Below are 27412 nucleotides of genomic sequence, written 5' to 3' on the forward strand. Positions count from 1 at the left end.
CTTGATTCAGGAGAGCCTGTGAGTTCCTGCTGGGACCTGGCTGGCATGCTCAGGCCTTACCAAAAGCCTGATTGGGCAGTGTTTCCCCACCTCACACCTGTGGGCCAACTTTGACAGGTAGGTGGTCACCGCACCTTTCAATCACCCTATACCATTTTGAAATCAGACAATTGTCCTGTGAAGGTGGGGGAAACAAAGAGCTGAGCCATGGAGCCAAAAAGTTTCCCCATATCTGATCTATACCAGGCACATCCAGAATCCAACAGGTTGCAATCCACCATCCAATATAAAAAACTGGCAGTGATCTACCACACTCTCCCATTGTCATTCTTCAACTTAAACATGTTCTATTTAGCTGGGGAAACCGAGCCAGATGGGTGCAGAAAATGAAAAGGAAATAAACTTTGTTATAAGACTGTCTAGCTCAAAACAGCTTTTGTTAGAGCTCTGCATATTAACTTGCTATCAGAAACATCCATTTAAAATGTTTTATGGGTGCAGCTCAGTGGGGCTCATTTTTGGTTTGCTTCCTTGTGTTCATTCCACCCCAGCAAATACTGTGGGTTATGTTTCTCCTTCAATGTTCGGTCCTGTGGCAAAAGATTGTATCCGTAAAGAAGACAAAGAAAACTATGTTAATCTCTTGGCTTTGTCCTTGGTACCATGTTGATATTTAGTTTGCCGACATTTTATGGACATTGTTTGTATCATCTAGATATAATAAGTCCTTCAGGGAATATTTATAATAGGCATTTTTAGAGTGCTGCTCTTATATAGTGCTGCTGATTGTGTCTTAACAATTTGCTATTCAAAACAGCATGCACAGATGGTGAAAAAATATCACTATTATTTGTATAATATAGTGGTACTATTGTAAAAAGTCTGGAATTCACAGAATCCTTGATTTAAAATTAGCTTCTTTTCAGTTACTTTCTTTTTTACAGAACAATTGCTACAACGTATTTTTTTTTTGGGGGGGGAATCTTATTTTTTGTTCTTTACCACTTGTTCTCCCAAAATAGTATCTTTTGAGGTATTCCCAACTCAACCGCAACAAAGACTAAAACAAATTAACCTCTGTCTGTAAATAGTCATGTCACATTCTTGCCCTTCTCCTTCCTGCCCACCCTTCAAACCTTCTGTTTCACTTGAAGATTCAAACATATTTCATTTAGCCTAAAGCCACTAAGTTCAGTCAGATGGGCAGTTACATGCGTGTACTTTAACCATCACATATATTTGAAAGTTGTTATAAGTTAGCAAATGCATGCATGCATGCATGCATTCTCAGCATATCGAGAGTGTTGTGTAGAAAAGAGTACTTCTCCGGGTTATTTATTACTTCTATTAAATACACTCATCAGAATACCTAAAAAGTATCAGCATGCATTATAAATGTGGAATTATACATTTCAAGCCTCTAAGGGCCAAACTTAGCGAGATTCATGATTGGATCTCTGGTTTCATTACCAGAGCTCCCCACTCCCATTAGAATGGGACCACAGTATGGGGGGGGGGGTTACCCTTCTCCATCACTATATTACCAATGTAAATCTGCCACAGGTGGGAAACCTTAGCACACTGTCTCATCACCATATTAACTTCATGAAACTGATTGGCTCATATCATTTTCCGAAGGAGAGAGAACCTTAAACGTCTCCGAAGACACAGAAGCAGCAGCTGACTGGAGTAGCAATGACAGCTAAGCAGCACCAAAAAGTGAATATTATCAGCAGTTAGAGCTTTGCGGGAATGATTTGTGGAGTCGCAAAGCACTGCACTGACTCAAATAAATTAAAAGGTCTAGATGGTTAGGGAATTCCCCAACCATTTATCCCTTTTGTATTTCCCCTGCTTGTTGGATCACCTGCCTTCAAGAAAGAGCCGAATTAAACAGATGTTAGAGATCAGTGATCAGATCTTCCATTTTAAAAAATATCACTTAAAATGCAGCTATGTTCTGGAATTCAGTGATATTCATTGCATGGTAGGCTGTCTACCCATCAATAGAAACAATCACTCCAGTACAATTCATTCCATCACCTGAAAGTGAACATAGACACCACGCCAAGCAGTCTTCCTTTCCTGTCTGAGTGTCTTTTCTCAGCCTTTAGGCTCTGGTTCTTGGATTGTTGGCACTCAGTGCAGAGTAACTTTGGAACCATCTACTGCACAAGGCCTTGTTGTTATCAGAGGTTAATTTTCCATCTAGATCCAGAGCGGTCCAGCTGACAACCCAGAGAATGGACAGTGCCAATTAGCTTCCGTGGGCAATACATGCCAAAGATCATGGCCACCATTCTTTTCTCTCATACCAATCAGTTGCTTTTGAATCATCTGCAAATTACTAGGCCAAAGTTAACAGTCAAAATGTTTTTAATACAGAACACTACCCTAGCCAGGTCACCCATACATAAGTTGCTACTCAGATTATGTAAATACTGTTATTTGTTCAATGGTCTAGAGCAAACTGAGCCCAACTGAAAGTTCAGTTCTTAAAAGTTAATATGTACTAGCAGACACTGACAGTAGGAAAGTGCAAAACATTAATTCTGCCGCTTTAGCACAGATCTTGTTTGATAGTAGTAATTCTTTATTTCAGTAGCTCCGATTCCTTTTCAGTACTGTTACGGAAGGGGGGGGCATGTCTTCTTCACCTTCTTCACTACAATATATTTGCTCAATTTCTCTAGGACTCCATCACCCCTCCCCTGTCCTCCATAATCCCTCAAGGTGTCAAGACCCTAATCCTGTCAAATGCTCTGATCAGCCTTTCCTCCAGGCAATGTCAGGTGGCAGACTATGCATATTTGGGACCATTGTTTTCTCATCCCCAGGAAGTGTTTATCTGTGCATATCTCCAGCTCTGCATATTCCTTCCTCCCTCCTCCATATGTTAATCTGTGTAACCCAACCTCCCTTTAATATATTCATGATGTAATCTGTGTAACCAAACCTCTCTTTAATGTATTCATGACGTGTTTTGCACTGTATTCTGGGACATGGAGGGAGTTTCAAAAACTCATGTCACCCCTTTCTCACTGTTCAATCTCGCCTTGAACCTGTTGCGCAATAAACTTGGATCTTCTGCTGTTTGCTCCTGTCTCCGGCTGAGCTCATTTTCCTCCGCAGGGACCCACGGACTTAGTCCGATGAGCTGGGTGGCAGAGCAGCCTCGCACCCAGATTTTGCCGTAACAGTACTCAATCCCTTTTCACCTGTTTATAAAAGAATTTAATATTCCACTTAGAGTATGCAGAAGAGCTGTCCCCAAATCTGCTGCTATCATCATAAAATACTAATTGGGATGGGACATCCATTTTTGAAAGTTCAGGTATCTGAATCTTTGTGTGGGCAATACCATCTCTGTTGATCGTATCAGGTTATACTGTACTTCTTTTAAAAACTAAACTATGAAACAATTTCCCTATATTTCAGTCTATACTTAACTGCCACTTTGGTTTTGTTCCAGTAGTGTTACCTCAATGGTGTGATTTGTATGAAGTTTCAACTACGGTCATGTAACATTGACCACTGGTTTCAATTTTAGTAAAATACACAGACACATCACTACATTATTCACAAGGTGAGCATGGCCAGGATAAACATCTTGAAATCTGGTGTATCATGTTTACTCATTCCTTTTTATTATATTTTAATAATTAAAAAGTGCATATTTTTTAATTGCTAGGCTCTCCCACAAGCAATAATAGAAGAAGCACAATGTCCTGTTACTTTACATATTAAAATTAACCATTAAACGCCACATGGCATTTGGGAGTGAAGGTTCTACAGATGCATAATTTGCTGTTTAAATTCACTTTGTGCACCTGACTTCAAAAAGTGACTTCCATTTTGTAATAAACAAAAATCTGCCCTTATTCCCTTATGGGGGACACAAGATCCCTTATAGAGCCCTTTGTAGGTTCTCCTTCGGTTGGAGAAAATAACAGAGGCCAACCAGAGAATATTGAGAAGCAAAGCAGCTCGTAAGCCTGATCTTTATTGAACTGTTGCAACAGGGTGCTCCCCTCACACGCAGGGAAGGAGGAGGACCCAGAACAAAGGTGTGCCCGCCCTTATATAGACATTTTAAATTCCCCACCCTGGAGTCCAAGACCACCCCCAGAAACATCATACATACATCACAGAAGGGGTGTAGCTCAAGACCACCCCCCAGATACATCATACCTACATTGCAGAAAGGGCAGTCTACAACAGAAATCTGAGTGCGTTGTTTATCTCCTGTCTGGCAGGTTACCTGTTAATGGTTACTTGATTGGATACCCTGGGGAGCCTGGCCAGCCTTTTGTAATGATAAATACTTAGTTCCTGAGCCAGGTCACAGGCTCACCCTATTCATACACAGACAAACCCTTAAGACAGAATTTGTGAACGAAAAGACAATGAGGAGGCTTTTCCATTTTTCTTTAACCTTGCAGAGAAATATTTGAGGTCAATTTGGGAGGGACAAAATGGTTTCAGGACCTTTTCTGTGGGGTTTCAGACATTTGGTTTATATATGCAGTTACGAACATTTATCTTTTATATATCTAAGACCTTAAAGTTTTAATTTCAATAGTCAATGAGAGACACTGGGCAAACTACTGGCTAGATGAGAGGTGGGCATGGGCAACTCGTGGCCGCCTACAGGTCACATTGTAGTCCTTGGCTACCTCACCAAGTCCCCTAGCAGCAGTCATACTAAGAGCTTTACAAAGGTACCAGAGCTGGGGAAATTGTGGCTTTCCAGTTGTTACTCGATAGCAACTCAAATCATCTCTGAGGGTTGGTCATGTTGGTTGAGGCAGATTAGACTTGGAGTTCAACAACATCTGGAGAGCTAGAGGCTCGTCCCTGCTCTAGACAATGCACTCTATAGTTGGGCAGTAGGGAATTCCTGAGCATATTAAAGATACTGGAACTTGTATAAAATAGTGATGCTGCCATCTTGGAAAAAGGCGAGGCCATTTTAGGTATGCTTCATATATGCACACTTTGGGTATAAGGTGAGGTGAGCCAAGTTCACATTATTTGAGAGGCTTTTTAAAGTTTAATTGTTATTACACTCTCCTGACGTAAAGGGACAGCTATAGTTGCCCATTACCCACAGCTACACTGCATGCAGGAGGGAACATTTGAACTTTCAATGTGTAAAATATCCCATTTTCACCCCACCCCTGGTAATCAGGATGTTTTGGATAATGGGTGTGCCAAATTTCACTTTTTCTTGTGGAAGCATGCTAACAATTTTGATCCTCTCTTGAATTAATGGAAACAAAAAAAAAATTCCTTCCAGTAGCACCTTAAAGACCAACTAAGTTAGTTCTTGGTATGAGCTTTCGTGTGCATGCACACTTCTTCTGTGTATCTGAAGAAGTGTGCATGCACACGAAAGCTCATACCAAGAACTAACTTAGTTGGTCTTTAAGGTGCTACTGGAAGGAATTTTTTTTTTGTTTTGACTATGGCAGACCAACACGGCTACCTATCTGTAACTTGAATTAATGGCTTAGTAAGCCAAGTGCCTTTTTGTATGCTCATGAATCATTTTCTACGGATTGTTTTGATATAGTGGCACGCTCCAATAGTTAACTGCTTTTGTTTGCATGTGAATGATTTAAAAAAACAAAAACAAAAACCAGCAGTACCCAGAGGATAACATTTTTCTCATGGGAAGGTCGTATCTCTAAAGAATTATATCCTAGATAAGCTCAGGAACAGTAAAGGCTACTAAATGCTAGCATTCTGTTGGCCATTGTTTCCCTTATCATTTAATCAGTTGTGTTCCTCTTATTCAAAGCTGCAGACAGTTTTACTTGTGTGTGGTTTTTGCTGGCTCCTTTCTGGCCTTCATACTAAAGAATTGATTGCCCCTGCATGCATTAAAGCAGCTCCAATGTTCTTACGGTTTGATTTCTGTTTGATGTTGAATTATTTTTATTCTTCAAGATCTTGATAGTTTGTCTGAGCACTCTTGGCTCTTGCTCTTGTTGCCTCTCAGAGATGTATTCGTTGCATTACACCCACTAGCCAGAGGAAAGAAAACATGATCATTTACATGTTTACTGCTCTAAGGAATTTGCCTTAAATTATAACACCTATGCTACTTTTGCAGCAGATGGTTCCAGTTTATTATTGTTGACCTTGTACATTCTACATTTACACCTTTACTACACAGTCAGACCCCATGGTTCACACTCAGCAGGGATCTGTTTGTTCAGTTTTTATTGCTGATAATTTAAACATGAGATTCCAAATCTAACCTTTTGTTTCTATAGCAACTAAACATGGGCTGATCAGTACTATCATTTTCTTTAACAGCTGGCATCTTCTGTTCACTGTAAGCTGAGTTTTAGAAGTATAAGATCTTTAAACTAGGTGTTAACTGGCCCAGAGGTGTTGACGTAATTAGGAAGCACATATACTATTATAAGAGACCTGATAGGTAATTTTGAACCATAAATTCTCATGTTTTCATTGGAATGAATGCCAGTGTCCAAAGCAGAGGCATGCCCTTGAGATGTCCTTGGATTTGCTGAACGCATGCGTCTTTTCTGAAGTTAGTGTTGGAGATCTTAATGCTGTCTTTGGCTTATAATGTTTGCTGCATTTTCTTATGGATAACAACAACTACATACTTTCTTTCTTCAGTCATATATATGCCTACATAAGCTTTTTAGTCTTCTTATACATGCATATATTTAAACCAGGCAAATGCCTGGACACGTGAAGAATGAATTTGTGTACAGCAGCATGCATGCAAGCCCCACTCCCAGCATCTGATGTGAGTCATTCCGCCCACTCAGTCCCTGACTGTGCATGTTGTTCTACTCATGTTCAAGCAAATACAAGTAAAAATACCCTGCAGACTTTCCTTGTACACCCCTGCTCCTTACCCACAGTTTTAGTCTACATGTATTCAGGTGGATGCACAAACACACTCTTTCATTTGCTAATATGATTCTTCCGTACTAATTCCTTAAAATACTCAACACCATAAAATGGTCTAATGTATTTACTTCAACTTCACATGTAAGTAAAGTTTCTTGGATTCTTCTGGAGGGGAAAAAACAGTAAGGAACAAATCGATCAATCTCCAAAGGTGTTTTCATCAAAGCAATTATGATTCTATGTTTCTAAGTAGATTCAAATGAGATTCAAAATTGCCCAAGACTTTCCACCTAGTGCTGGAGGACCTGTTTTCAAACTCTACTAACAATACATAAAGTTTATGTATAGTGCTTCTCAAATGATGTTCTGTAAACATCTGTCCAGTATTCATAGCGAAATGGTATTATGTTGGTTGGTTTATTGGAAGGAAGGAAGGAAAAAGTAGAAGGTGCATTAGGAGGATCTGCCAGACTTAGTGGAATAACAAGAGAAGGAGGGAAGAGCTTAAATTGTCACTTGTATAATTTGGTAAAATAGGATAAGGAAAAGCTGGGAGATAGAGAGGGACATAAGGTGGTTTTCACTGATGGTTGTACTCAGAAACGGACCTGCAAGCTTCATAGCTGTTTCACAGATATAGCTCATGCTGTTGTGCTCAATTCATTTTCTTCCTACGTCATCTTAGATTGCTATTGAACCAAAACCTACCTCATAGTATGCATTGACAGATTTCACAATTATATTTTATGCAGTTTTATTTCATTTTGTTCAGGATATTTGCTTGAAACCTACAAAATTAATGGGAGTTGCAATTATCTCTAATCTCAACAGCAGATTTAACTGTGTTGCTGATGTTCGGTCTTATTAGTTCCAAATAGCAAATGTGGTACAAAAGTTGGAACTGCTCCAGTTGGTACCTTTTGCTTCCCTGCCTTCCTGGTTTACAGCCATGGGCAACTGCAGCGGGGAAAGACAGGCTGTTGCAGCAACAGGCCAGTATTGTGATTATTTGAAACTCTGTTTTGCATAATGTAAAACAGAGTAATTTAAAATAGTTCATGAACTATTTGCTTGCATACAATTTAAAACGGTATTTCAAAGAGGAAAAGTGATCATGATCTGAGTACTTTAAACTTCCAAATTACACAGAAGACTTAATTTTATGTGGATTTAACAGCTAGTCAGCAGAATATTTTACCTTTTTTTCAGAAACCAGCAAATATTCTGGTAATGGGAGAAGGTCCTGAAAGAGGAAGAGTTAAAATTGGTAAGTATTCATTACATTTCTAATGCAAATTGTTGCAACTGCTTTTATTAAGGTTGTAATCTAATGACTGCTGAAGGGCCAAAGATTATCAGGGCTATGAATCCTGGAAGACCTGCTCCATGACTTGGAGGTCTTTTTCCACCTGGCCCTGACTGACTCCAGCTACAAAAGCTGAGGCTGCTGAAGGGGCCAGAGACAGTCTTGACTGTCACTTAGTGCAGACTCATGTCATCAAGCCTGAGCTTCCACAGCCGCTATCCGCCATGAACCACCATTGGCCGGATTGGCAGCAACAGCAGCAGCAATGTTTATACTCATGATAATATTTTATTTTATTGCTAATTATGCTGTTTTAAATGTGCATTTTATATACTGCATTAAATGTGTGTTCTGTAGCTGACTTCCTTTGTAAGTCAGCTTCCTTTGTTTTATTTTGAAATCTTTAAGATAATTTTATAGTTTCTGTTAATTATGTTGCTTTGAAAGTATACTTTATATTTGACTTTAATCTGTAATGTTTTATTCTGCCACTCCCCTCTGAGGTTCAGCAGGCACAGGCATTGTCTAGTTCCCCCCATATTAATTGTACAGTGCACTGCAGCTTGCTTTCAAAGCTTTTGCTCTTGGTATAATAAAAATACTGTTTTGTTTTTCAGCTGATATGGGCTTTGCACGGTTATTCAACTCACCTCTTAAGCCACTTGCAGATCTGGATCCAGTTGTGGTGACGTTCTGGTACAGAGCCCCAGAATTGTTACTTGGTGCAAGGCACTACACAAAGGCCATTGGTAAGCAGGTGGCTAGACTTACCTTTTTAGTCTCCAGATGTATAGATATTAGGTTTTGCAATCTAGGGCTCCAGAATATGTCACTTCTAGGAAATTTCTGGTGCAAGTACGTTTCAGAAACAAGACATGGTCCCGTCAGTGAACATGTAAACTGCGTGCACAATAGGCCGAGGGTGTTTTCTGCATGAATGTGTTTGTGCTGGCCCACCCACCCTTACTTTATAATGGGATGTATCCAGCTGCCAGGCTTTTTCTGGTCTCTTCCAAGGATCTCTGGTGCCAAAGATTCTATGCTTCAAGCCATCTCTATCAAAAGGCCTTCCATAATTACAGGGGAAATGGCAGCATGTTCTCATTCACCCATCCTCTGAGCTAATCGCTGAAACATCTGAGAGTGGTGCCTCCAGTAGTTTAACAGTCTAAGAACTTTGTGTTAGTGCTGATGCAGATTTAGAAAGTGAGGTGTCTCTAATGGCCACTTAGTATTAATCTTGTATTTTCAATCACTGTTATCCCATTGAGTGAGCTGCCTGACATTCCTCCAGTACCATTATCTGCATCCATTACATCACTAGCACGTACCTTTCCATTTTTAGCTTCTGCATTTTGGCAGCCTTTAATATCCCAGATGTTCTGCCTTCAAATGTCATGTCCTTGGATTTTATGCTTTCATACTGCTATCTAGAAATGTGAAGATACAGGGGAAGAAAATAAGAGGGTGGGTCATGGCTGATGAGGCTGTACTCCACTGACATCTGGAGGGCCACAAGTTGGCCATCCCTTTAAAAAAATATATTGACAAGATCACATCAGGGCTAAGAGAAATACCTGTATAGGATTCTAAACAAGCTATTAAATGGCAATATTTTCACTGATCAATTTGGTATTTGAGTTTGTTACTGAGGGTTCATATGATCAGCTGAACTGTTCACTGACTGTGCTTCACCCATTCCACATATATCCATACATATACATGCTCTGTAGTTACAATGGCACATTACTTTGTTTGTACCATTGTATTATGGAATACAATGGGCATATTGTTTCTTTTGGCCACTTTCAGACCAATGCAGTGTCTTGAGATGCACGTTCTACTGCATGCAGTGGCTTTTGAAAGTTGCTTGTCTAGGTGTTCTGCATAATGCACTGTACCAGGAGTACAGGATGAAGCAATAGTGGAAAATACAAACAAACACCTTAAATAGTGGGATCCCAGCCTATCTAAATGATGGCTAAGCAGTTGGGTGGTTGGTCTTACTGTTATATAAAGCGCTATGGTTTCATTAGGAGCAGGGGAGTTCACAACCTCTAAAACTACGTATGTGTGTGTGTGTGTTTTAAGTGCTTCATGCAATAGGGGAAAGTGGATAAAGAGGAAGGAAGGTTTGTGATGATCTCAAACTAAACCCACAAAGCACATACATGTGGCCACAACCAAAGCTGGGGGCACTATGGGAGATACACTGCATTTTCCTAGATGTTAAATACAGCAGTTTGGTTGTGCCAAAAATGTGAAATCCCTGTAGCATGTGACACATCCAGAGAAAAATGCCCAAGGATAAGTGTGATAAATTGAGAAAGTCAGAGAAGCTGTGGTACAACTGTGCTCCAAGATGTGTTATTGAAGGCCATGATAAGACACGATCAGACAGATAAATATACCAGGGTAGTCATATGAAGGTTCATGGCAAGGAGGACAAGCAGCAGACATAGTAACTATAATTGTTTATGTACCTCTTGAGTCCAGACTTGCCTCTAGCATTATGCACACTTTACAAAAAAAAGTTAATGAGTTAATCGTATAATGCTTTGCAGCTACAGTGCTTATTACATGCACATTCTTTCTGTGGTGTGATTCAAATCTCACGCTGCAGCTTGAAATATATTTATATTAAATACCATTTGAATATAAATTGCACAACCCTCATAAGAGGACTTGCTTTATTTAGTAATAGCTTGTAGATTTATAAGCTCTCCTTTTGAAGTTCAGCATGTAGGGAAAGGACAACCAATATATTTGCAGGGAATGTGTCATCTATAACTGTATAACTGTTCATTGTGTGTGTGTGTGTGTGTGTGTGTGTGTGTGTGTGGCTAGATAGGTAGACCCATACGTACCTATATGCCCTTCAGCGGAACTTCTAGGATGGCTTACAAAATCAAGATAATTAAAGTACAGCAAACATGTTAAAGCAGAAAATGTATTAAAATACATTTAAAAGCCTGGGAGAACGAAAGCACATTTGCTTGGCGCCAGAAGAATAACAATACTGATGCCAGACAAGCCTATCTGGGAGTGAGTTCAAGAAACAGAACCACATCACCGAAAAGGCTCTCTGGTGGCCACGTGCATTACCTGGCAGGGCACCTAGAGGACAGCCTCTTCTGCAGAATGGAAGGAGCCTCCGTGTATGGACAACTCGCTTATGAGAGCAGGCATTCCTTCAGGTGCCTGGGTTGTAAGCCATACAAAGCTTGAAAGGTAGTCACCGGCACTTTGACTCGTACTTGGGAACAGCCTGGAAGACAGTGAACTTATTGCAATAACTGGTGAGATATGTTCCCAACAACCAATCCTGATCAACATCCTGGCAGCTGCATTTTCAACTGACTGGAATTGCCAAACAGTCTTCAAAGGCAGTCCAACATACCACGCATTATGGTAGACAATCCTAGATGTTTCTCAAGGATGGATAGCTAAGCAGATGAAAGGCACTCCTTGCCACTATCTGAGCTTCCATTGACAAAGCTGGAGCCAGGAGCACGCCTAAACTCGGTGTTTTATCCTTTTATCCTTTTAAGGGGAGTACAACAACATTTCTTAGACGAGACGAACCACCTACTTATGGAACCTTTGTCCTGTCAGGATTGACTTTGATTATTGGCTCTCATCCAAACCATTTTTCTCAAGTGGAGTCTATCCTTTTGAAATTTGGGGGCTTTCTCCAAAACATTTTCTGGTACCTAACACATCTGAACTTTTTCTTCTGACACCACCTGCACATAGAACAGTAGCATTTCTGAGAATGTTGTGTTGGGGGTCCTGGATTTCAGCATCCTACCCAGCAACTTAATTTGCTTCCAGGATTTCATGGCTACATTTTCCGACTTCACGGGGGCCAACGTGCATTGTGAGTGCTCACTATACTATCTCACCATGCAGTCAACTCATCCATCACAAACCCATCTTTCTGCATCCCTGTTGACTGAATCATGTTTTCCCAGAGCCCACCTCTTCCCACTCCTGGAGCATATCCTTAGTTGGAGAGGATATCAGCTTGTTAAAGAAATAAGTGTGTTGCTCAAAGCCAGGCAAGGATTTGGAATCACCCACACTTTCCCCCTCCCCTTCTCCTTCCAAGGATGGTATTTTTAACCTAGATCTGTGCACAAAAGAGCTGATTCAAAAATAAGAATACTGCAAATGTGCCTTCAGCAACAACCAGTGGAAACAGTGGAAAAGTTCAAGGCTGATAGAAGCAAGGTGGAAGTAAGGGTGGTGATGATAGATGCCACCCAGTGAAACACCACCACACCTGTGCAAAATCCTGCCCATATGCTGCACTTCAGTCGCATAACACGCAGTTTTATATCTGATTTTCTTCTCCTATTGTATTATCTGTGGATGTGTGAACACAAAAAGAGAAGAAAGAGACACTAGCAGAGTCAAATCCATATTGAACTCCAGTAGGGATGAGCCCTTCGTATATTTGAAGAGTGATTCTAGCTTTTCCTTATTATTCATAGTGTTTTTTAAACCGAGGACTCAATTTTTTAATATGTAGAATTATATAACAGATGCACAGAATAAATATTGCTGTAAACAGCCAATGGAGTGATTTTGCAATATGGTACATGAAGCCTGAGACCAAAATGTCATGCTCTTAAAAAACTAAGTGTACAATCCAGCCAAAATTACATGTTCCCAAGTCAAATTTGTTTTTGGTGGAACAGATCAAAGCATGTGCTTAGCTCTCCTGTTGAAAACAATAGAACTTGGCAGTGACTAACTCTAGGTAGATTATGCCCAAAGTATATAACTAAGAGACCTTAATAATCACTGTGGTAAAAGCGATTTCATTGTGGTATGAGTGTGGACAAATTCCCTTCCTCAGTGCGTTGAGTTTTATTTATGTTGAATGGTGACTGTGTACCTGGTAAAATTCTAGAATAATTTAACATGAGAAGTAATTTCAGTATCTGTAAAACAATATATGTGTCCTTTATTTTTGCATATGTTTCAGGCAAGAATACATCAGAACAGTAAATAAATGAATGCCCTGAAAATGCTGAAAGCATGATCCCAAGAATTGTGATTTTGTAACTCTGTCAGCTCTCTTGCTCTGTTAAGTGCTCCTCGAAATGGCAGTGTTTTCATTCTAAATTTATGATTAAACTTAAAGCAAATAACCCTGCTTTATTATCTTAATGCTTAACTGGTGCAAGCCATGATTAGTTAGTTGCTAGAATTTTTTATATATAAATGCTCCTATTAAAGTTCAAAGAAAGCTCAAAAATAATTTAGTGCTCACCTGAAAGTCCTCATGAGAAATCTGGAGTTGAAATTTTGGATGGGAAAACCAAACACCTCCAGAAAATTGGGGGGAGGGGAAAGGATTGAGTGCTAATTGCTGAAGCTTTTTCTGGCAGTCACTGGCTAGCAGCTGCTATCCCCCCCCTCAAAAAGCCCTTGGATGTGGGGAACACTACATGATGATATTGTGTCTCTCCTGGGGGATTTGGGCAGGAGGGGTGGCGATGGCAGACGCATTAATAAAGCTAGGAATAGTGAGGCCAAAATAATACAAGAGAATTTCTCTCTCCTTCTCAGAACACTATAGATTTGGGACAAATAAAGGAAAGTCTTCACACAACATAGATTTATTTAAATGACTGCTAGAAAATGGTGCTGGCAGCAGCTGATTGCCCCTGGCTAAGAGTGGAATCCTCTACCTGTTAACCCAGGAAAGTCCCACTGGGTTCAATAAGGATTGCTCACCGTGTGCAAGTACGAGTATGTTTTAATGAGGGTTAAACAAATTCATGGAGGATAGTTCTTTGAACAACTCCCAGTCATGATAGCTAAATGTCACCTCTGTGCTCTGATGCTGCGTACTTCTGAATGCCCATTGCTGTGGGACATACGATAGGGGTAAGAGTGTTACTCTCATGCACAGCACGTGAGTTTTCTAGACAGTGACTGTAGCTTCCAATTCTACAAGCTCTCTTGTCATCTTTGACACTCCGGCTGGCCCTTCAGGAGGACAATCGCAGCAGTATGTTTCAGCTCCTCCACACCCTTCCCCAGCACAACTCAACCAGTCTCCTTTCAACCAGAAATGCCCTGGGCTAATTTTATATAAATAGAAACTTCTTCATGTGACTGTCATGAAAGTACCTTTGGGCCAAATAATTTGTTTGATTCTTCATCATTATATGCACCCTCCCCATGTAACCCACCCTAAACAACCTCCTTTGGGAAATTCCAAAATGAGGGTTGATAATCATTGCTGGCATTCATAATTTGGTTGAAGAAGTTTGAAATGTTGCAGAAAATTCCTACTTGAGTTTGTTCAAATGTCTTTTTAGATAGTCAACAAAATAGCTTTTGTTTGTCATCAGACATAATAGTTTTTCTGCTTTGAATTAGTTCTGTAGAATATCTGATTATGAAAGTATGTACTGTATTCATGTGGAATTTACAGGGCATTTTGTTTCATTTAGTTGCATCACAACTATGCCATTTTTGTTTATCCATGTTTGCTATATATTTCATCACATCATTTTGTGATGAACATTAGAAGTATCTTACTTCAGTGAAAAAATAAATGAGGATACCTAGATTGCATATGTGATCTTCTTTCCTAGATATATGGGCTATTGGCTGCATATTTGCTGAGCTATTGACTTCAGAACCTATCTTCCACTGTCGTCAGGAAGACATCAAAACAAGCAATCCTTTTCATCATGATCAACTTGATCGCATATTCAGTGTAATGGGATTTCCTGCAGGTAATTTAATGTTATGAAGGAGCCCCATGCAAAATCCTTTATTTGATTTCTGACCACTCCCAATAAATTAGAGTCTTATATTACCAGGGAGTAAAAATGCATTATTTTGTGAACAGTATATTTTCTTATCCTTCAATAAGTTTTCAAATTGCTTTTTCTTGTCAAAGATAAAGACTGGGAAGACATTAGGAAGATGCCAGAATATCCTACACTTCAAAAGGACTTTAGGAGAACAACGTAAGTGCTATGTATCATTGACTAATGGCAATTATGCTTCTAAAATATTATTATTAGGACCAACTTTTTATTGACTTCATTTATATGTAACACGTTGCTTAGTACAAGGGTAGTCAACAATTGTGCTCTCTACGTATTCTTGGACTACAACTTCCTCATCCTGGACTACTAGCCATGCTGCCTGGGGCTGAGGACTCCATGTAGTTACTCTAGGCAGAGTAGTATGAGTCTGTATGATGACGAGCCTTCAATATTCATTCTTCTGTTTTTATGTTTTTTCTGTATCCTGGTTTAAGCTTCAATTGCTACTGTTTATATTTTGTATTATTTATGTTTTGTGGTATTTTTAGCTTCCTTGAACCTCAGTTAAAAATGGGATATCAATTAATCAGATTGATAAATGTAGGAATTTTGTGACAAGTCAGTCACCCCTGCATTTGTTGTAACATATCCCATACCCAATAAATACCAATACCTTTTACCTCACATCCCATAAAAAACATACTGCCATATCCATGTTTACATGTTTGAATAAAGAAAAGTGATATTCATGAGACACAAACAAAATACCACCACCTGCCTTGCAGTACATCATTTGTCTCGGTAAATTAAAAAAAACTCAGAAAGTGTTATTTGGAATGTAAATTACTACATACATTTCTATGTTTTTGTTAATGTGTTACTCTTTTGAAACATGTTTTTCCGTTGGGTTTTTCAGGTATGCCAATAGTAGCCTCATAAAATATATGGAAAAACACAAAGTTAAGCCTGATAGCAAAGTATTTCTTTTGGTAAGTTACGCTGCCCATCTCATAGTGCTGTTGAAGACTGCTTATTTTGTAAAATAATAAGCACAATTCCATATATGTCTGTTCAAAAATAAATTCCTGTAGAGTTCATTTGGTCTTCCTCCCAGGAAATCTCTGTATCGGATTACAGGCGTCCCTTTTTCTGACAGAAAATGAGGATAAAGATGCACGGATTTGAGTACTGAATACTTTTAAAAATCTGTTTTCTGTTTTTTTATTTTTGGTGTTCTTAATGTTATTGGCCTGACTGACTATTTTTTCAATTAGCCCTAAAGTTTTAGGACTGACTAAAAATTAACGAGCCACCAGTTCCAAATGTCATCATCCAAGGGTAAAGAAACTCAAATGTGACATTGCTGGTTGCCCTACTGAATATTAGTTCCTGGCGTGCAGAAGTAAAGTTGCTTTCTTCCTCTTCTTGTGGGATTCCCAGAAGCATTTGGATGGCCACTGTAGGGAACGAGATGCTGGACGAGATAGACTTTCGTTCTGAACTTTTTATGACATCTTATTGTAGACACAGGAGAGACAACTAAGTTTCTTCTCCTGAAAAGTCTTTTTTTCTGAATTACAAATGATACAAATTGAGGGTGTAACCACATGTATTAACCACAATTTTTTGTGTTACTATAAAGATAAGCAGCATTCTTTCTGTGTATGAAATCCTCAGTTTTTCTTTGATTTAGTTACCATTTAATACTTGGTATTTTGGCATATAACTCAGTGAGTGCTATTCATATAAACTTACTTTCTCTAATATTGTGCTACACAGCTTCAAAAACTTCTCACTATGGATCCTACAAAAAGAATTACCTCAGAGCAAGCTTTGCAAGATCCCTACTTCCAAGAGGACCCACTGCCTACGTCAGAGTATGTCTCTCTGCTAACCCTCTCCTTCTTTAGAGCTTTCCCCTTCTTGTTAACGGTAAATTTGGCTATCTGTGTGCCCTGTGAATATATAAAAATAAATAGGTCTAAATAGTTCACAAGGCAGAATTTTTGTTTGGCTATATCCCTGAAACACCTGCTTATGTACCAATTGAAAGTATGCTTTCTCTATTCAGTAAGGAATAGCTGAGTGCAAGGGATAAAAAAAGAAAAACTTACATTTGATCACTTGCCTTTTCCAGGAGACAGTCAGCTTGATGATGCAGTTCACTAAATGGACAGAGATTTCCCTATGAGTTATCAAATTTAGTAAAAGTGAAGAGAACTTGCAAACATTATTTACAGGTTTTTCCTCTGAACATAAACTTCATTTTTATACAGCACAGTCAATGGTACAGTCCTACTCTGAAGTAAGTCCCATTGAGTTCAATGGGACATACTTCCCATAGTTTCTTGGTTTGGTTGGGAGCCATAGCAGAGCATGATTGGAAAAAAAACATTCTATCAGTTCCTGTAGTGGGCTTTCTTTAAGCCTATTTGTAGCATGGAGGACCCCTGGAAAAGACCCTGATGTTGGGAAAGATTGAGGACACAAGGAGAAGGGGACAACAGAGGACGAGATGGATGGACAGTGTTCTCGAAGCTACCAGCATGAGTTTAGCCAAACTGCGGGAGACAGTGGAAGACAGGAGTGCCTGGTGTGCTCTGGTCCATGGGCTCACAAAGAGTCGGACACAACTGAACGACTAAACAACAAAGCATGGAGGAAATTTTTAATATAATGCATTTTTTCAAGCCTAAGTGTTGGGGCAATGCAACCTTCTTGAACAATGCAGCTGCAGTGGAAAGTTGACCCTTCACCCCTAAACTGTGGTTAATATTAACTGTAGCTTAAAACACACTAGCTTATGAACCATGGTTTGAAGTGGACTTGCTCCAAACTATGGTTAAGATTAAACACAGCTTTGTCAGATTTGACCAATATGAAAAGCTGCGGTTAAGAAAAAATGGAAGTGAATGTTCCCAAATTTCTCACAGCCACACCACTGGAGAAGAACATGTAAGCCCAGAGCGAAATGAGGGTCATTTCCATCATGATAAAACACAGTTTATGATGACATCCCAACATGACCAATGAGGTAGCTAAAAATGAACTAAAAAAAATTCCAACGTTTTCACATCCATGCCTGGCAAGGTGTGCGTGTTGTGAAATTCATTAGCCAAAGCTTGTTCATGGAACACTAAACTGTAATTTTGTATTATTTCCAAATGAAGTCTTTAAGATTGTAGTACTTTTAAATAAATGCAAGATTGAAGGATAACACCCTCAATGTTTTCTTTCTCTGCCTCAGTGTTTTCGCTGGCTGCCAGATTCCTTACCCAAAACGAGAATTTCTCAATGAGGATGAACCTGAGGAGAAGGGGGATAAGGTATAGTTCAAAGATTACTCAACTAACAGTAAAGAAGAAGAAAATATGGTTCTTTGGCAGAAACACTGACAGAACACAGGGGGTTGTATCAGACACACATTCCTGGTCAAGACTATCCCAGCACAGTGTCATGGGACATTTCTAAAATATGTAGCATTTTCACGCCTGATCCTTTACAGGGGCATGGGTTGATTTATCTTGAACAGCTAATTTAGTAACACATGGCTGGAGGAAGCAAGAGAGGATGCTTTTGGCTCTAATCATCTGATGAGGATATCTTTCAGTTGATGAGAAATTTCCCTCCAGCCCTTTATGCCCTATATTCTGGGTAGCAGAGGGCCTTGACTTGGGTGGTTTTTTGTTTAAGTGTTTTGATTGATTTTCCATTTACAAAAACACATACAACAAGAGGACTTTGGTGTCCACAGACCTTCATAAAATAATGCAGAGTTGACACAAATTAAATTAGTCCATAAGATTCCATATTCTTCCATATGTTTGGGGTGGCTTCTTTGCACAATCCTCCTGTCACATATATTCAATGAAGGGCTGCTCAGTGTTGTAAAACGAGAAGGGAACTGATTTTCCCTTAGCAGCATTCCCGTAAAGGCTAGTTTTTTTAGCCAGTGCTATTGTCCATACTCTTGGCTTACCCAAATTTGATGTTTAGAGCTCCAGGAGACCCCCAGCACTTGGCTATTTCCAATCACATAGCCACAAGCAGAAAGAGTAGGAGGTTCTTGTGACATGATGAAGCATCCAGCATCCCCAACAGCTAGTTTAGGATATGCATGTTTGGTCATATATTTTCAAAACAGTTTTTCAACTCTCAGGCCTTAGGTGAAGCTAATTCTTGTTACAAGAATTCCCACCCCCCTCGGTCTAAAATGGCCTTTAATCATTCCAGGTGTTAACAAAAGCAAATAAACCAATTTCCCTTTTACCCCTGGTTCACAGGGCTACATTTCAGTCAACTACTTTGATCTTTGGCCAAGAGCACATTCCTTTGGCCATAAACCTGATGAACAATTGCAAACTGGCTGGTTGGTCTCACTGAATAGTGACATGTCCTCTTTTGCAATAAAAGCACAAACATGGTTTCAGTTGTAACTTCTCGCAGTGGTAAAACAGAGTTTTGTATCCTTGGTGGTGGAAATTCCTTTTGCTTTGTGTTGCCTTTTGTTCAGCCTTCTGATTATAAACAATGAAACCCTTTTATTACACTGAGAGACATGGGAAAAGAAATTGACACCAAAGCTTCTTTTGTTTTTTAGTGGCTGTTTAATTCTTACTTTCTCACTATTAACCCCACTTACTTTATGATATGTAATGCTATGGAAATCCTACAAAAATTGGGCTCAGGTGTTACAAGGGAAGAGGTTGAAGGGTGAGCTAGTTTGCCTCTAAGATGCTCTTGCTGTGCTGGAGGGTGAAGCACAGGATGGGGTGGAACAACAGGAGGAAGAGGCAGGTTAGGCAAGTGCAAGGCCATCTGCTTCCCCACCCTCTTCTGCACCTCTGTGTCCCAGAACCAGGAGGGAATTGAAAAGGAATGAGCAATGGAAGCTTCTATGCAGGCATAGCCTCTGAGGAAGGTACATAAACTGGTGGGGGGAGGGTTCTCCTATTACGGCAGCTGCTCCATAGGGCTCAGACCTCAGAATAGCTGCCTAGATGCTAGATTGGTGCGCGTAGGTCTCCAGAACTGTAGAAACGACTATATTATCATTGACTTTAACTACAGTTAACTATAGAGTTAACTACAGTATCTGCCATGTGCATTCCCTTGGCTGTGAAGCACCCTTGACAACAGTATATAAACAATATTCATAGCCAGTACAGTCTTGTGTACTGAAGAAATTGCTAAAACATACTCATTCAAACTCTGGCTTTCCCTCCCATGTTCAATCTCGTAGAATCAACAGCAGCAGAACCAACATCAGCAACAAACAGCACCTCAGCAGCAAGCAGCACCTCAGCAGCAGCAGAACAGCACCCAGACAAATGGAACTACAGGGGGAGGTGGAGCAGGAGGTGGCGGTACTGGGGCAGGTCTCCAGCATAGCCAGGACTCCAGCCTCAACCAGGTGCCTCCAAATAAGAAACCACGCATAGGGCCTTCAGGCGCTAATTCAGGCGGGCCTGTCATACCTTCGGATTATCAGGTACGGTTTTTGTTCATTTGGTTCATGCTGTAGCGCCAGTTTCAGAAGCTGATAAATATTGCCCTTTGTCACATCTGAGCCGTGTGGTGAACTTTTAGGCTGCAGCAGAGATGGAGAACTCTCCAAAGGTTGTTGGACTCCAACTCCGACCCAAGATGCCCAGTGGTCAGGTATGATAGGAATTATCATCCATCAACATCTGAAGGACCACAGATTTCCCACCCATCTGCACCAAAGCAGTCATGCACCCAGATCAGGTCACTGTGCAGTTTGTTGGTCGTTTTCCTACATCCTTTAACAGCAGCCTAACACATGTGAATTAAGGAGGTGAATTCCACCCCCGCCCCCGATATGCTGGGAAAGTGTTGTCTGCTAAATTTCAATATTGTTGAGCCTGGAGGGTATGAAAGAGATAGCAGCCTTACATCCAAATTGCTGCATTGAGGACAAGGATTCAATCAGCTCATCAAAGGCTGACAGTGATCAACAATTTGGGGATATGTTGTAAGACACTCATATGACCTAGTTTAGTGCATATTCACATAGGGTTATGTGAATCATCTCTAGCAGACAGCTAAATCCACATGACCTTTTTGAGGCGTAATTGCAACAACAGTCATATGATAGCATCATCATACAAAACTGGTAGCGTATATTAGCTTTCATGGATAATGGTCTTTTCATTAAGTGAACATTGTAACTTTAGATGTATTCGAAAATTTATGGCTGAGCTGCCAGTGCATGCATTCCTGGAATCAGACTGCAGGAAAGACATTGAAATGTCACTCAAACGCTGCTTGAAGAATTTGGATCTCTGCTTTGATACCCAGGCCAATTATTCATTCTCTGTTTTGGAATCATCTATAAATTTACATTAATCCCAGTTGGTGCCACAGAATTTGTTTTGTTCTACTTCCTCCATAGAAGGTTTGGTAGGACATTTTACTCTTAAAAACAGAAAAATAAATGGTGAAGAGCAGTTATTTCGTTGAAAGGTTAGATTTAATATGAAGATCTTATGAATTTCCCTCCTATATTTATGTAGAATACTAATATCATTAAGCCTTTTCATTTTTATGTTAAGTTAACTGGAGGTAAGGAAAGGATCTGCCTTAGTAGCTGGTTATTTCAATACAGTTTCAAAACATGCATAAGTTGCCAGTGCAGTTTGGAGGGGATAGGAGAAATAATATTTCAGATTTATTGTAACATCTCCTGTTACCCTATTCTGCCTTGCCATGCTTGCTGAGCACGTGATTTAAGATACCCAGTTAAGCTTACCAGACATATAATGCTACTTATCCAAGCTGAATACAGAAAGTTTATAGGACCCTTGGAAGAATATTGTCCCAAGTCTGATGTCCTGTGTTCCGCTTGTTGAGTCATCAGTTGTGCTGGTCTTGGCTGAACATTTATATGGTTTCCCAAGCATGCTAGGCTGCTCTGAACAAGTGGGTTATATACAGTAGTGCTTGCCATCTTGAAGAAAGTAAATTAGAAAAAGTAGGCTTTGAAAACCACACTGAAAAAGATTAATATTGGAAACTTTTTTAAAAAAATACTTCTGTATATCATTTAAGTAACTAAACCAGTATAAATTTACAGAATAATTATGCTTCTCATTCCAATATTAAATAAACAGGAACTGGTTTTGTATGCATTTGTTATCTTTATAGCCCTTTCTCATTCTTATCCCCTTCTGCCTTTTGCCATATTTTAAGACTTCCATTAATGGAAGGAAATTCCTTATTCTTGCAGCACACAACAGTTCCATCACAAGATTGATATTTGAGACATAACTCTTCATTTCTGAATGTTTAGTCATACGTGTAGTATGTTTATCAATTGCAAACACAGAATTGCTTTTAGTGGTGTGGCGACATCAGTCTATCATAAAGCCAGTGTTTCTTACTTGATAAACTGCAGGCAATCTTGTCATTTCATATTGTAAACCTCTAAGTAAACTGCTTAGAAATTCTGAAGATATTGCAATAAATAAATGAAATAAATAATTAGAACATCACAAGCTGCCCTTTCAGCTGATAGACTTTGACCTTATTTTTGCTGTTTGACTCTATTGATTCCTTTCCCCCAATAATTCAATTCTGTTCTTTCAGTAAAGCTTTATATTGCTATAAAAAGAAATACCTCTGGCTTCCAAGTCATGAAATCTAGGTATAACTGCATATAGTAAGCTGTCTATTGTTATTATTAACTGGAGCATCATAATTACATAGAACCTTTTCTTGGTTCATTGTCTAAAATAAAACTTCTGTACAGTATAGCTTTTTAAAATCTACAGTAGCTCATGTGCAGTGTTTGTGTGATAACAGTATTAATAGTGTAGATTTATACCTTCTAGTTATAATCTCTTAATTGTATACTGAGACCTCCTGTGGAAGTTCCACCAAGTGATTTCTGCGGATCCCTCCATGCCGTGTTCCATATAATTGTAGATAATCCCTGGCCATTTGGCCAGGCTTTCTGTGTTAGGGTGTGTGTGAGGAAATTGCACAGGGCAAAAACGGGGAGGCAGGAACCACCCCATTGCATGAGCAGAGTTCTCTGGATCCTGGATCCAGAGGACTTCCGGTTGGCGCCGGCGCTAATGGCGGCTCCCTCTCCGTTCTCCGGAGAGAGAGCTGCTCCGCGAGTTCGGGTCTGACCGCTACGGCGAAGCGGGGACCCCTAAAATCACAGGCGCGGAAGCCTGTGAGCAAGGAGACTCGGTGGGCATCATTTGCGCCCCCTTTTACTGCGAAAGAGCCTTTTTAAAGGCTCCGGAGGAGCATCGGGGGAGCGCAGAGCTGAGAGTCGCTACCCAGCTCGTGGAGTGAAGCCGCATCGCCATTAGCGGAGAGCGCCGACTTCTTCCTGTTATTCGGACTGAAAGAGATTCCCGTGAGTAGGATTGGCAACCCTTTCGGGACTTTAAATTCAACTTCTTTTAAAATTTGGCCGAAAGTGGGGACGGTAAATAAAGGAAGTCTGCCTTCCCCAGATTGCATGACTGCTAAAGCAACGGACTTAGTAAGCTACAATTGACATCTTTTAAGGGAAATTTAAAAAAAAAGGATTAACCCCAGCATTGACTTAAGTCCTCCCCCCTAGGGAGCAGGAACGGGGGGGGGGGTGAAAAAGAAAGGAAACCTGCAGGAAAACTTTTTAAGGGACAATCTACCGCAGACTCTATCTCTGGGAACGGACTGCCTGAGTGATACACTTTGATAGGGAGCTGTCAAAGACATTGCAAAGAGGAGACTTTATTTGCTACAATTTATTGAGACTTTGTAAAAATTATATGGTTGCAACTAAAAGACTGAGAGAAGTTTTTTAGTAACTTTTCCCTCTGAGGGCTTTTGGATTCATTGTTTCCTTGCTATATTGAAGGTCTCAGCTCCCTCTAGAGGGCTGGAAGTAACAGTTGCAACACGATTGTTAGTCACTGGCTTTTTCCATTTAAACCTGTTCCTGTGAGAACGACCTTGGGACATGAGCGGCCCTGGAGACGAGATAGCAACAAGATCCAAGTCTAAGGCAGCACATAAGAAAAGGGGCTCTTTATCAGGACTATTGCCAACAGGCCCAGGTGGACAGGAAAAGGGAATAAGTGCATTCATGGAGTCAGTGACGCAGGCATTACTGAAGATAAATGAATCTTTAGAAAGATTGAATAAACAGAGTACAGAAAATACCAAGCAATTGGCAGATCTAACGGCAAAATTGGAATTGAACACGAAGAGCGTAACGTCTAATACACAGATTATACAACAGTTGGTAGAGGAGAACGCCACAATAAGGAAAATTGCAGAAGAGGCTAAATCTACTGCGGAATCTACACAGGAAAATTTAGTTCCTGTTTGTAGGAGGCTTGACCAGCATGAGGCGACCCTTTCTTTATGGGATATGCAGCGTAAGGAGAAGAACTTAAGACTTAGGTTGGTTCCTGAGAGTGAGGGGGACAACCTAGTGGACTTTCTCACAAAAGAAATTTCAGACTTTTGGCAGGAAAATCTAGAGGGAACAGAATTTGAGATTACAACCGCCTTCAGATTGGGTAGAAGGCAAGGCAGGAAGATTCCAAGGGACTGCCTGATTACATTGAGGTCGAAAGAGGAGAGAGACAAGATACTTAGTTTGCATTACCAGAAAACACTCCAGATTCAAAACGTCTCTGTGCAAATCTACAGGGATATCCCAAAATATATTTTGGAGGTGAGAACTCAGTTCAAGACTCTGGTGGACCTGCTGAAGAAGAACAACATACCTTTCAGGTGGGAATTTCCACAGGGTTTGTCTTTCAACTTCCAAGGAAAGAAAGTCAAGATAAAGACTGTACAAGATAAAGAACAGTTCCTACACAAACACGGAGAAGACCTGGTGAAAGGGGTCCTCAACTCAACTGCAGATACAGACTTGGGGAATTTGACATTTGGACTCAAATCACCAACGGACGAAGAACAGCTGCAGGGTGCAGTTGGAGGTAACTAATTAACAATGTCTCTGAGAATTTTAACTTGGAACTGTAATGGACTGAACCTTCCCAGGAAAAGGCGTGAGGTTTTTCATATTTTGAAGAAAGAACAATTGGATCTGATTTGCTTGCAAGAAACCCATGTGACCAGAGCACATAGAAGACTACTTATAAATAAAAGATTGGGACAAGAATTTATTTCATCAGATAAAGTTAAGAAAAGAGGAGTGGTGATATACGCAAAAGAGAAATTGGCTCCAAGACAGATTTTTAAAGATGAACAGGGCAGAATCTTGGCAATTGAGATACAGATCCAAGGAGAAAAAATTTTGATACTTGGAATCTATGCACCAAATGAAGGGAAGGCAGAATTTTATAAGAAATTACATGAGACATTAACAAATTATCTGGATTACAAGGTGATTTTATTAGGCGATATGAATGGGGTTGTCTCTACAAATATGGACAAAGCGCAAAGACAGGTGATCTCCAAGGACGGGAGACTACCTAAGACTTTCTTTGAAATGACTGATAACTTGGACTTGATCGACATTTGGAGAATAAGAAACCCCCTTGAGAGGGAGGGAACATTCTTTTCAGAATCACAGATGACCTGGACAAGAATAGATCAAATATGGATTACTAGTGGGATGGCTCCTAAGATAAAGAAAGTGGAAATCTGCCCAAAGACATGCTCCGACCACAATGCAGTAAAGATGGAAATGAAAACAACAACAGCTGGCTCTTTCAGATGGAGAATGAATGACACCCTATTTAAAGATCCAGAGGTGTACCAAAAGGCCCAAAAGACTTTGAAGGACTATTTTGAGATAAATCTAAGGACAGAGGTGGAGAAACGAGTGATCTGGGACGCAAGCAAGGCCGTGATGAGGGGTTTCTTGATACAGCAGAACTCCTTGAAAAGGAGGAAACAACAGGAGAAGAAAGATAAAATTTTGGAAAGGATAAAAGACAGTGAAAAGAAACTGAGATCCAACCCAAAGTCACATGAGATCTTGAGACAAATTAAATTGTATCAGAAGCAATATATGGAATTGATGAACCAGGAGATTGAATGGAAAATTAAACGAATGAGACAAAAGACATTTGAATCGGCAGATAAATGTGGGAAACTCCTGTCATGGCAATTGAAGAAGAGACTGAAATTGAACACAGTTACAAGTTTGGAGGTAGATGGAAAGAATATTTCGAAACCAAATGAGATCAGCAACTGTTTTCAGAGCTATTTCAGAAGATTGTATGCACAAGGGCCAGAAAACGAAAGAGATATTGAAGAATTTCTTAAGAAATATGGATTACAAAAAATTTCGCAACAAAGTACAGCGCTTTTAAATGAGAAAATAACTGAACAAGAAATCGAGGGTGCCATTCAAAACATGCAACTGGGGAAATCTCCAGGGCCAGATGGACTAACCTCCAGATATTATAAAGCTTTGAAAGACTGGATAATTCAGCCACTTAAGGAGGTTTGCAACGAGATACTAGAGGGGAAAAGGGCACCTGAGACGTGGAAAGAAGCTTTCATCACACTTATACCAAAGACTGAGGTTGATAAAAAACAGATCAAGAACTACCGCCCTATATCACTACTTAATGTGGATTACAAAATTTTTGCAGACATTTTGGCAAGAAGACTAAAGAAGGTCCTGGTGGAGGAGATCCATAAAGACCAGGCAGGCTTTCTCCCGGGTAGGCATATATCTACCAATGTAAGGAATATAATTGACATTATAGAAATGCTGACAGTGAACATTAATACAAAAGCAGTTTTAATTTTTGTGGACGCGGAGAAAGCCTTTGACAATATATCTTGGAAATTTATGAAAAAGAATCTCCATGGGATGGGGGTAGGCCAAAGGTTTGAAAATGGTATAAGTGCAATTTATTCTGAGCAAAAGGCTAAGTTAATTGTAAATAATGTGGTTATGGATGAACTTCCTATAGAAAAAGGGACACGTCAGGGGTGCCCAATATCCCCATTACTTTTTATATCGGTCCTGGAGGTCCTGTTAAATATGATTAGGGGAGATCAGCTGGTAAAAGGGATTCAGGTCGGAGCCAGACATTACAAATTAAAGGCCTTTGCAGATGACTTAGTACTGACTTTGCAAGAGCCAGACACTAGTACTAAAAGAGCTTTGGAATTAATTCAAGTATTTGGCCAGGTCGCAGGATTCAAGTTGAATAAACAAAAAACCAAGGTATTGGAAAAGAACTTAACAAATGTTGAAAGGGATAGATTCCAAGAGGAAACTGGGCTAGTGGTGGCAAAGAATGTAAAATACCTGGGGATTAATATGACATCTAAGAATGTGAACTTATTTAAGGACAACTATGATAAGTGCTGGACTGAGATAAAGAAAGATTTAGAAATATGGTCAAACCTGAAGCTTTCCTTGCTAGGTCGAATAGCAGTGATCAAAATG

At 39.9% G+C, this 27412-nt stretch overlaps 1 protein-coding gene across 1 annotated transcript in view; it reads left to right on the forward strand.

The window, feature by feature from the left end:
- Positions 1-27412, forward strand: part of CDK19 (cyclin dependent kinase 19) — an 82830-nt gene that overhangs the window by 47539 nt on the left and 7879 nt on the right. The window contains 8 exon segments of the mRNA XM_079971692.1: positions 8104-8161; positions 8818-8949; positions 14818-14961; positions 15129-15198; positions 15917-15989; positions 16780-16877; positions 18248-18326; positions 20243-20491. Of these exon segments, the coding sequence (XP_079827818.1) occupies positions 8104-8161; positions 8818-8949; positions 14818-14961; positions 15129-15198; positions 15917-15989; positions 16780-16877; positions 18248-18326; positions 20243-20491 (903 nt within the window).

Source organism: Podarcis cretensis (genome assembly GCF_951804945.1).
Source record: "Podarcis cretensis genome assembly, chromosome: 3".
Taxonomy (NCBI): domain Eukaryota; kingdom Metazoa; phylum Chordata; class Lepidosauria; order Squamata; family Lacertidae; genus Podarcis; species Podarcis cretensis.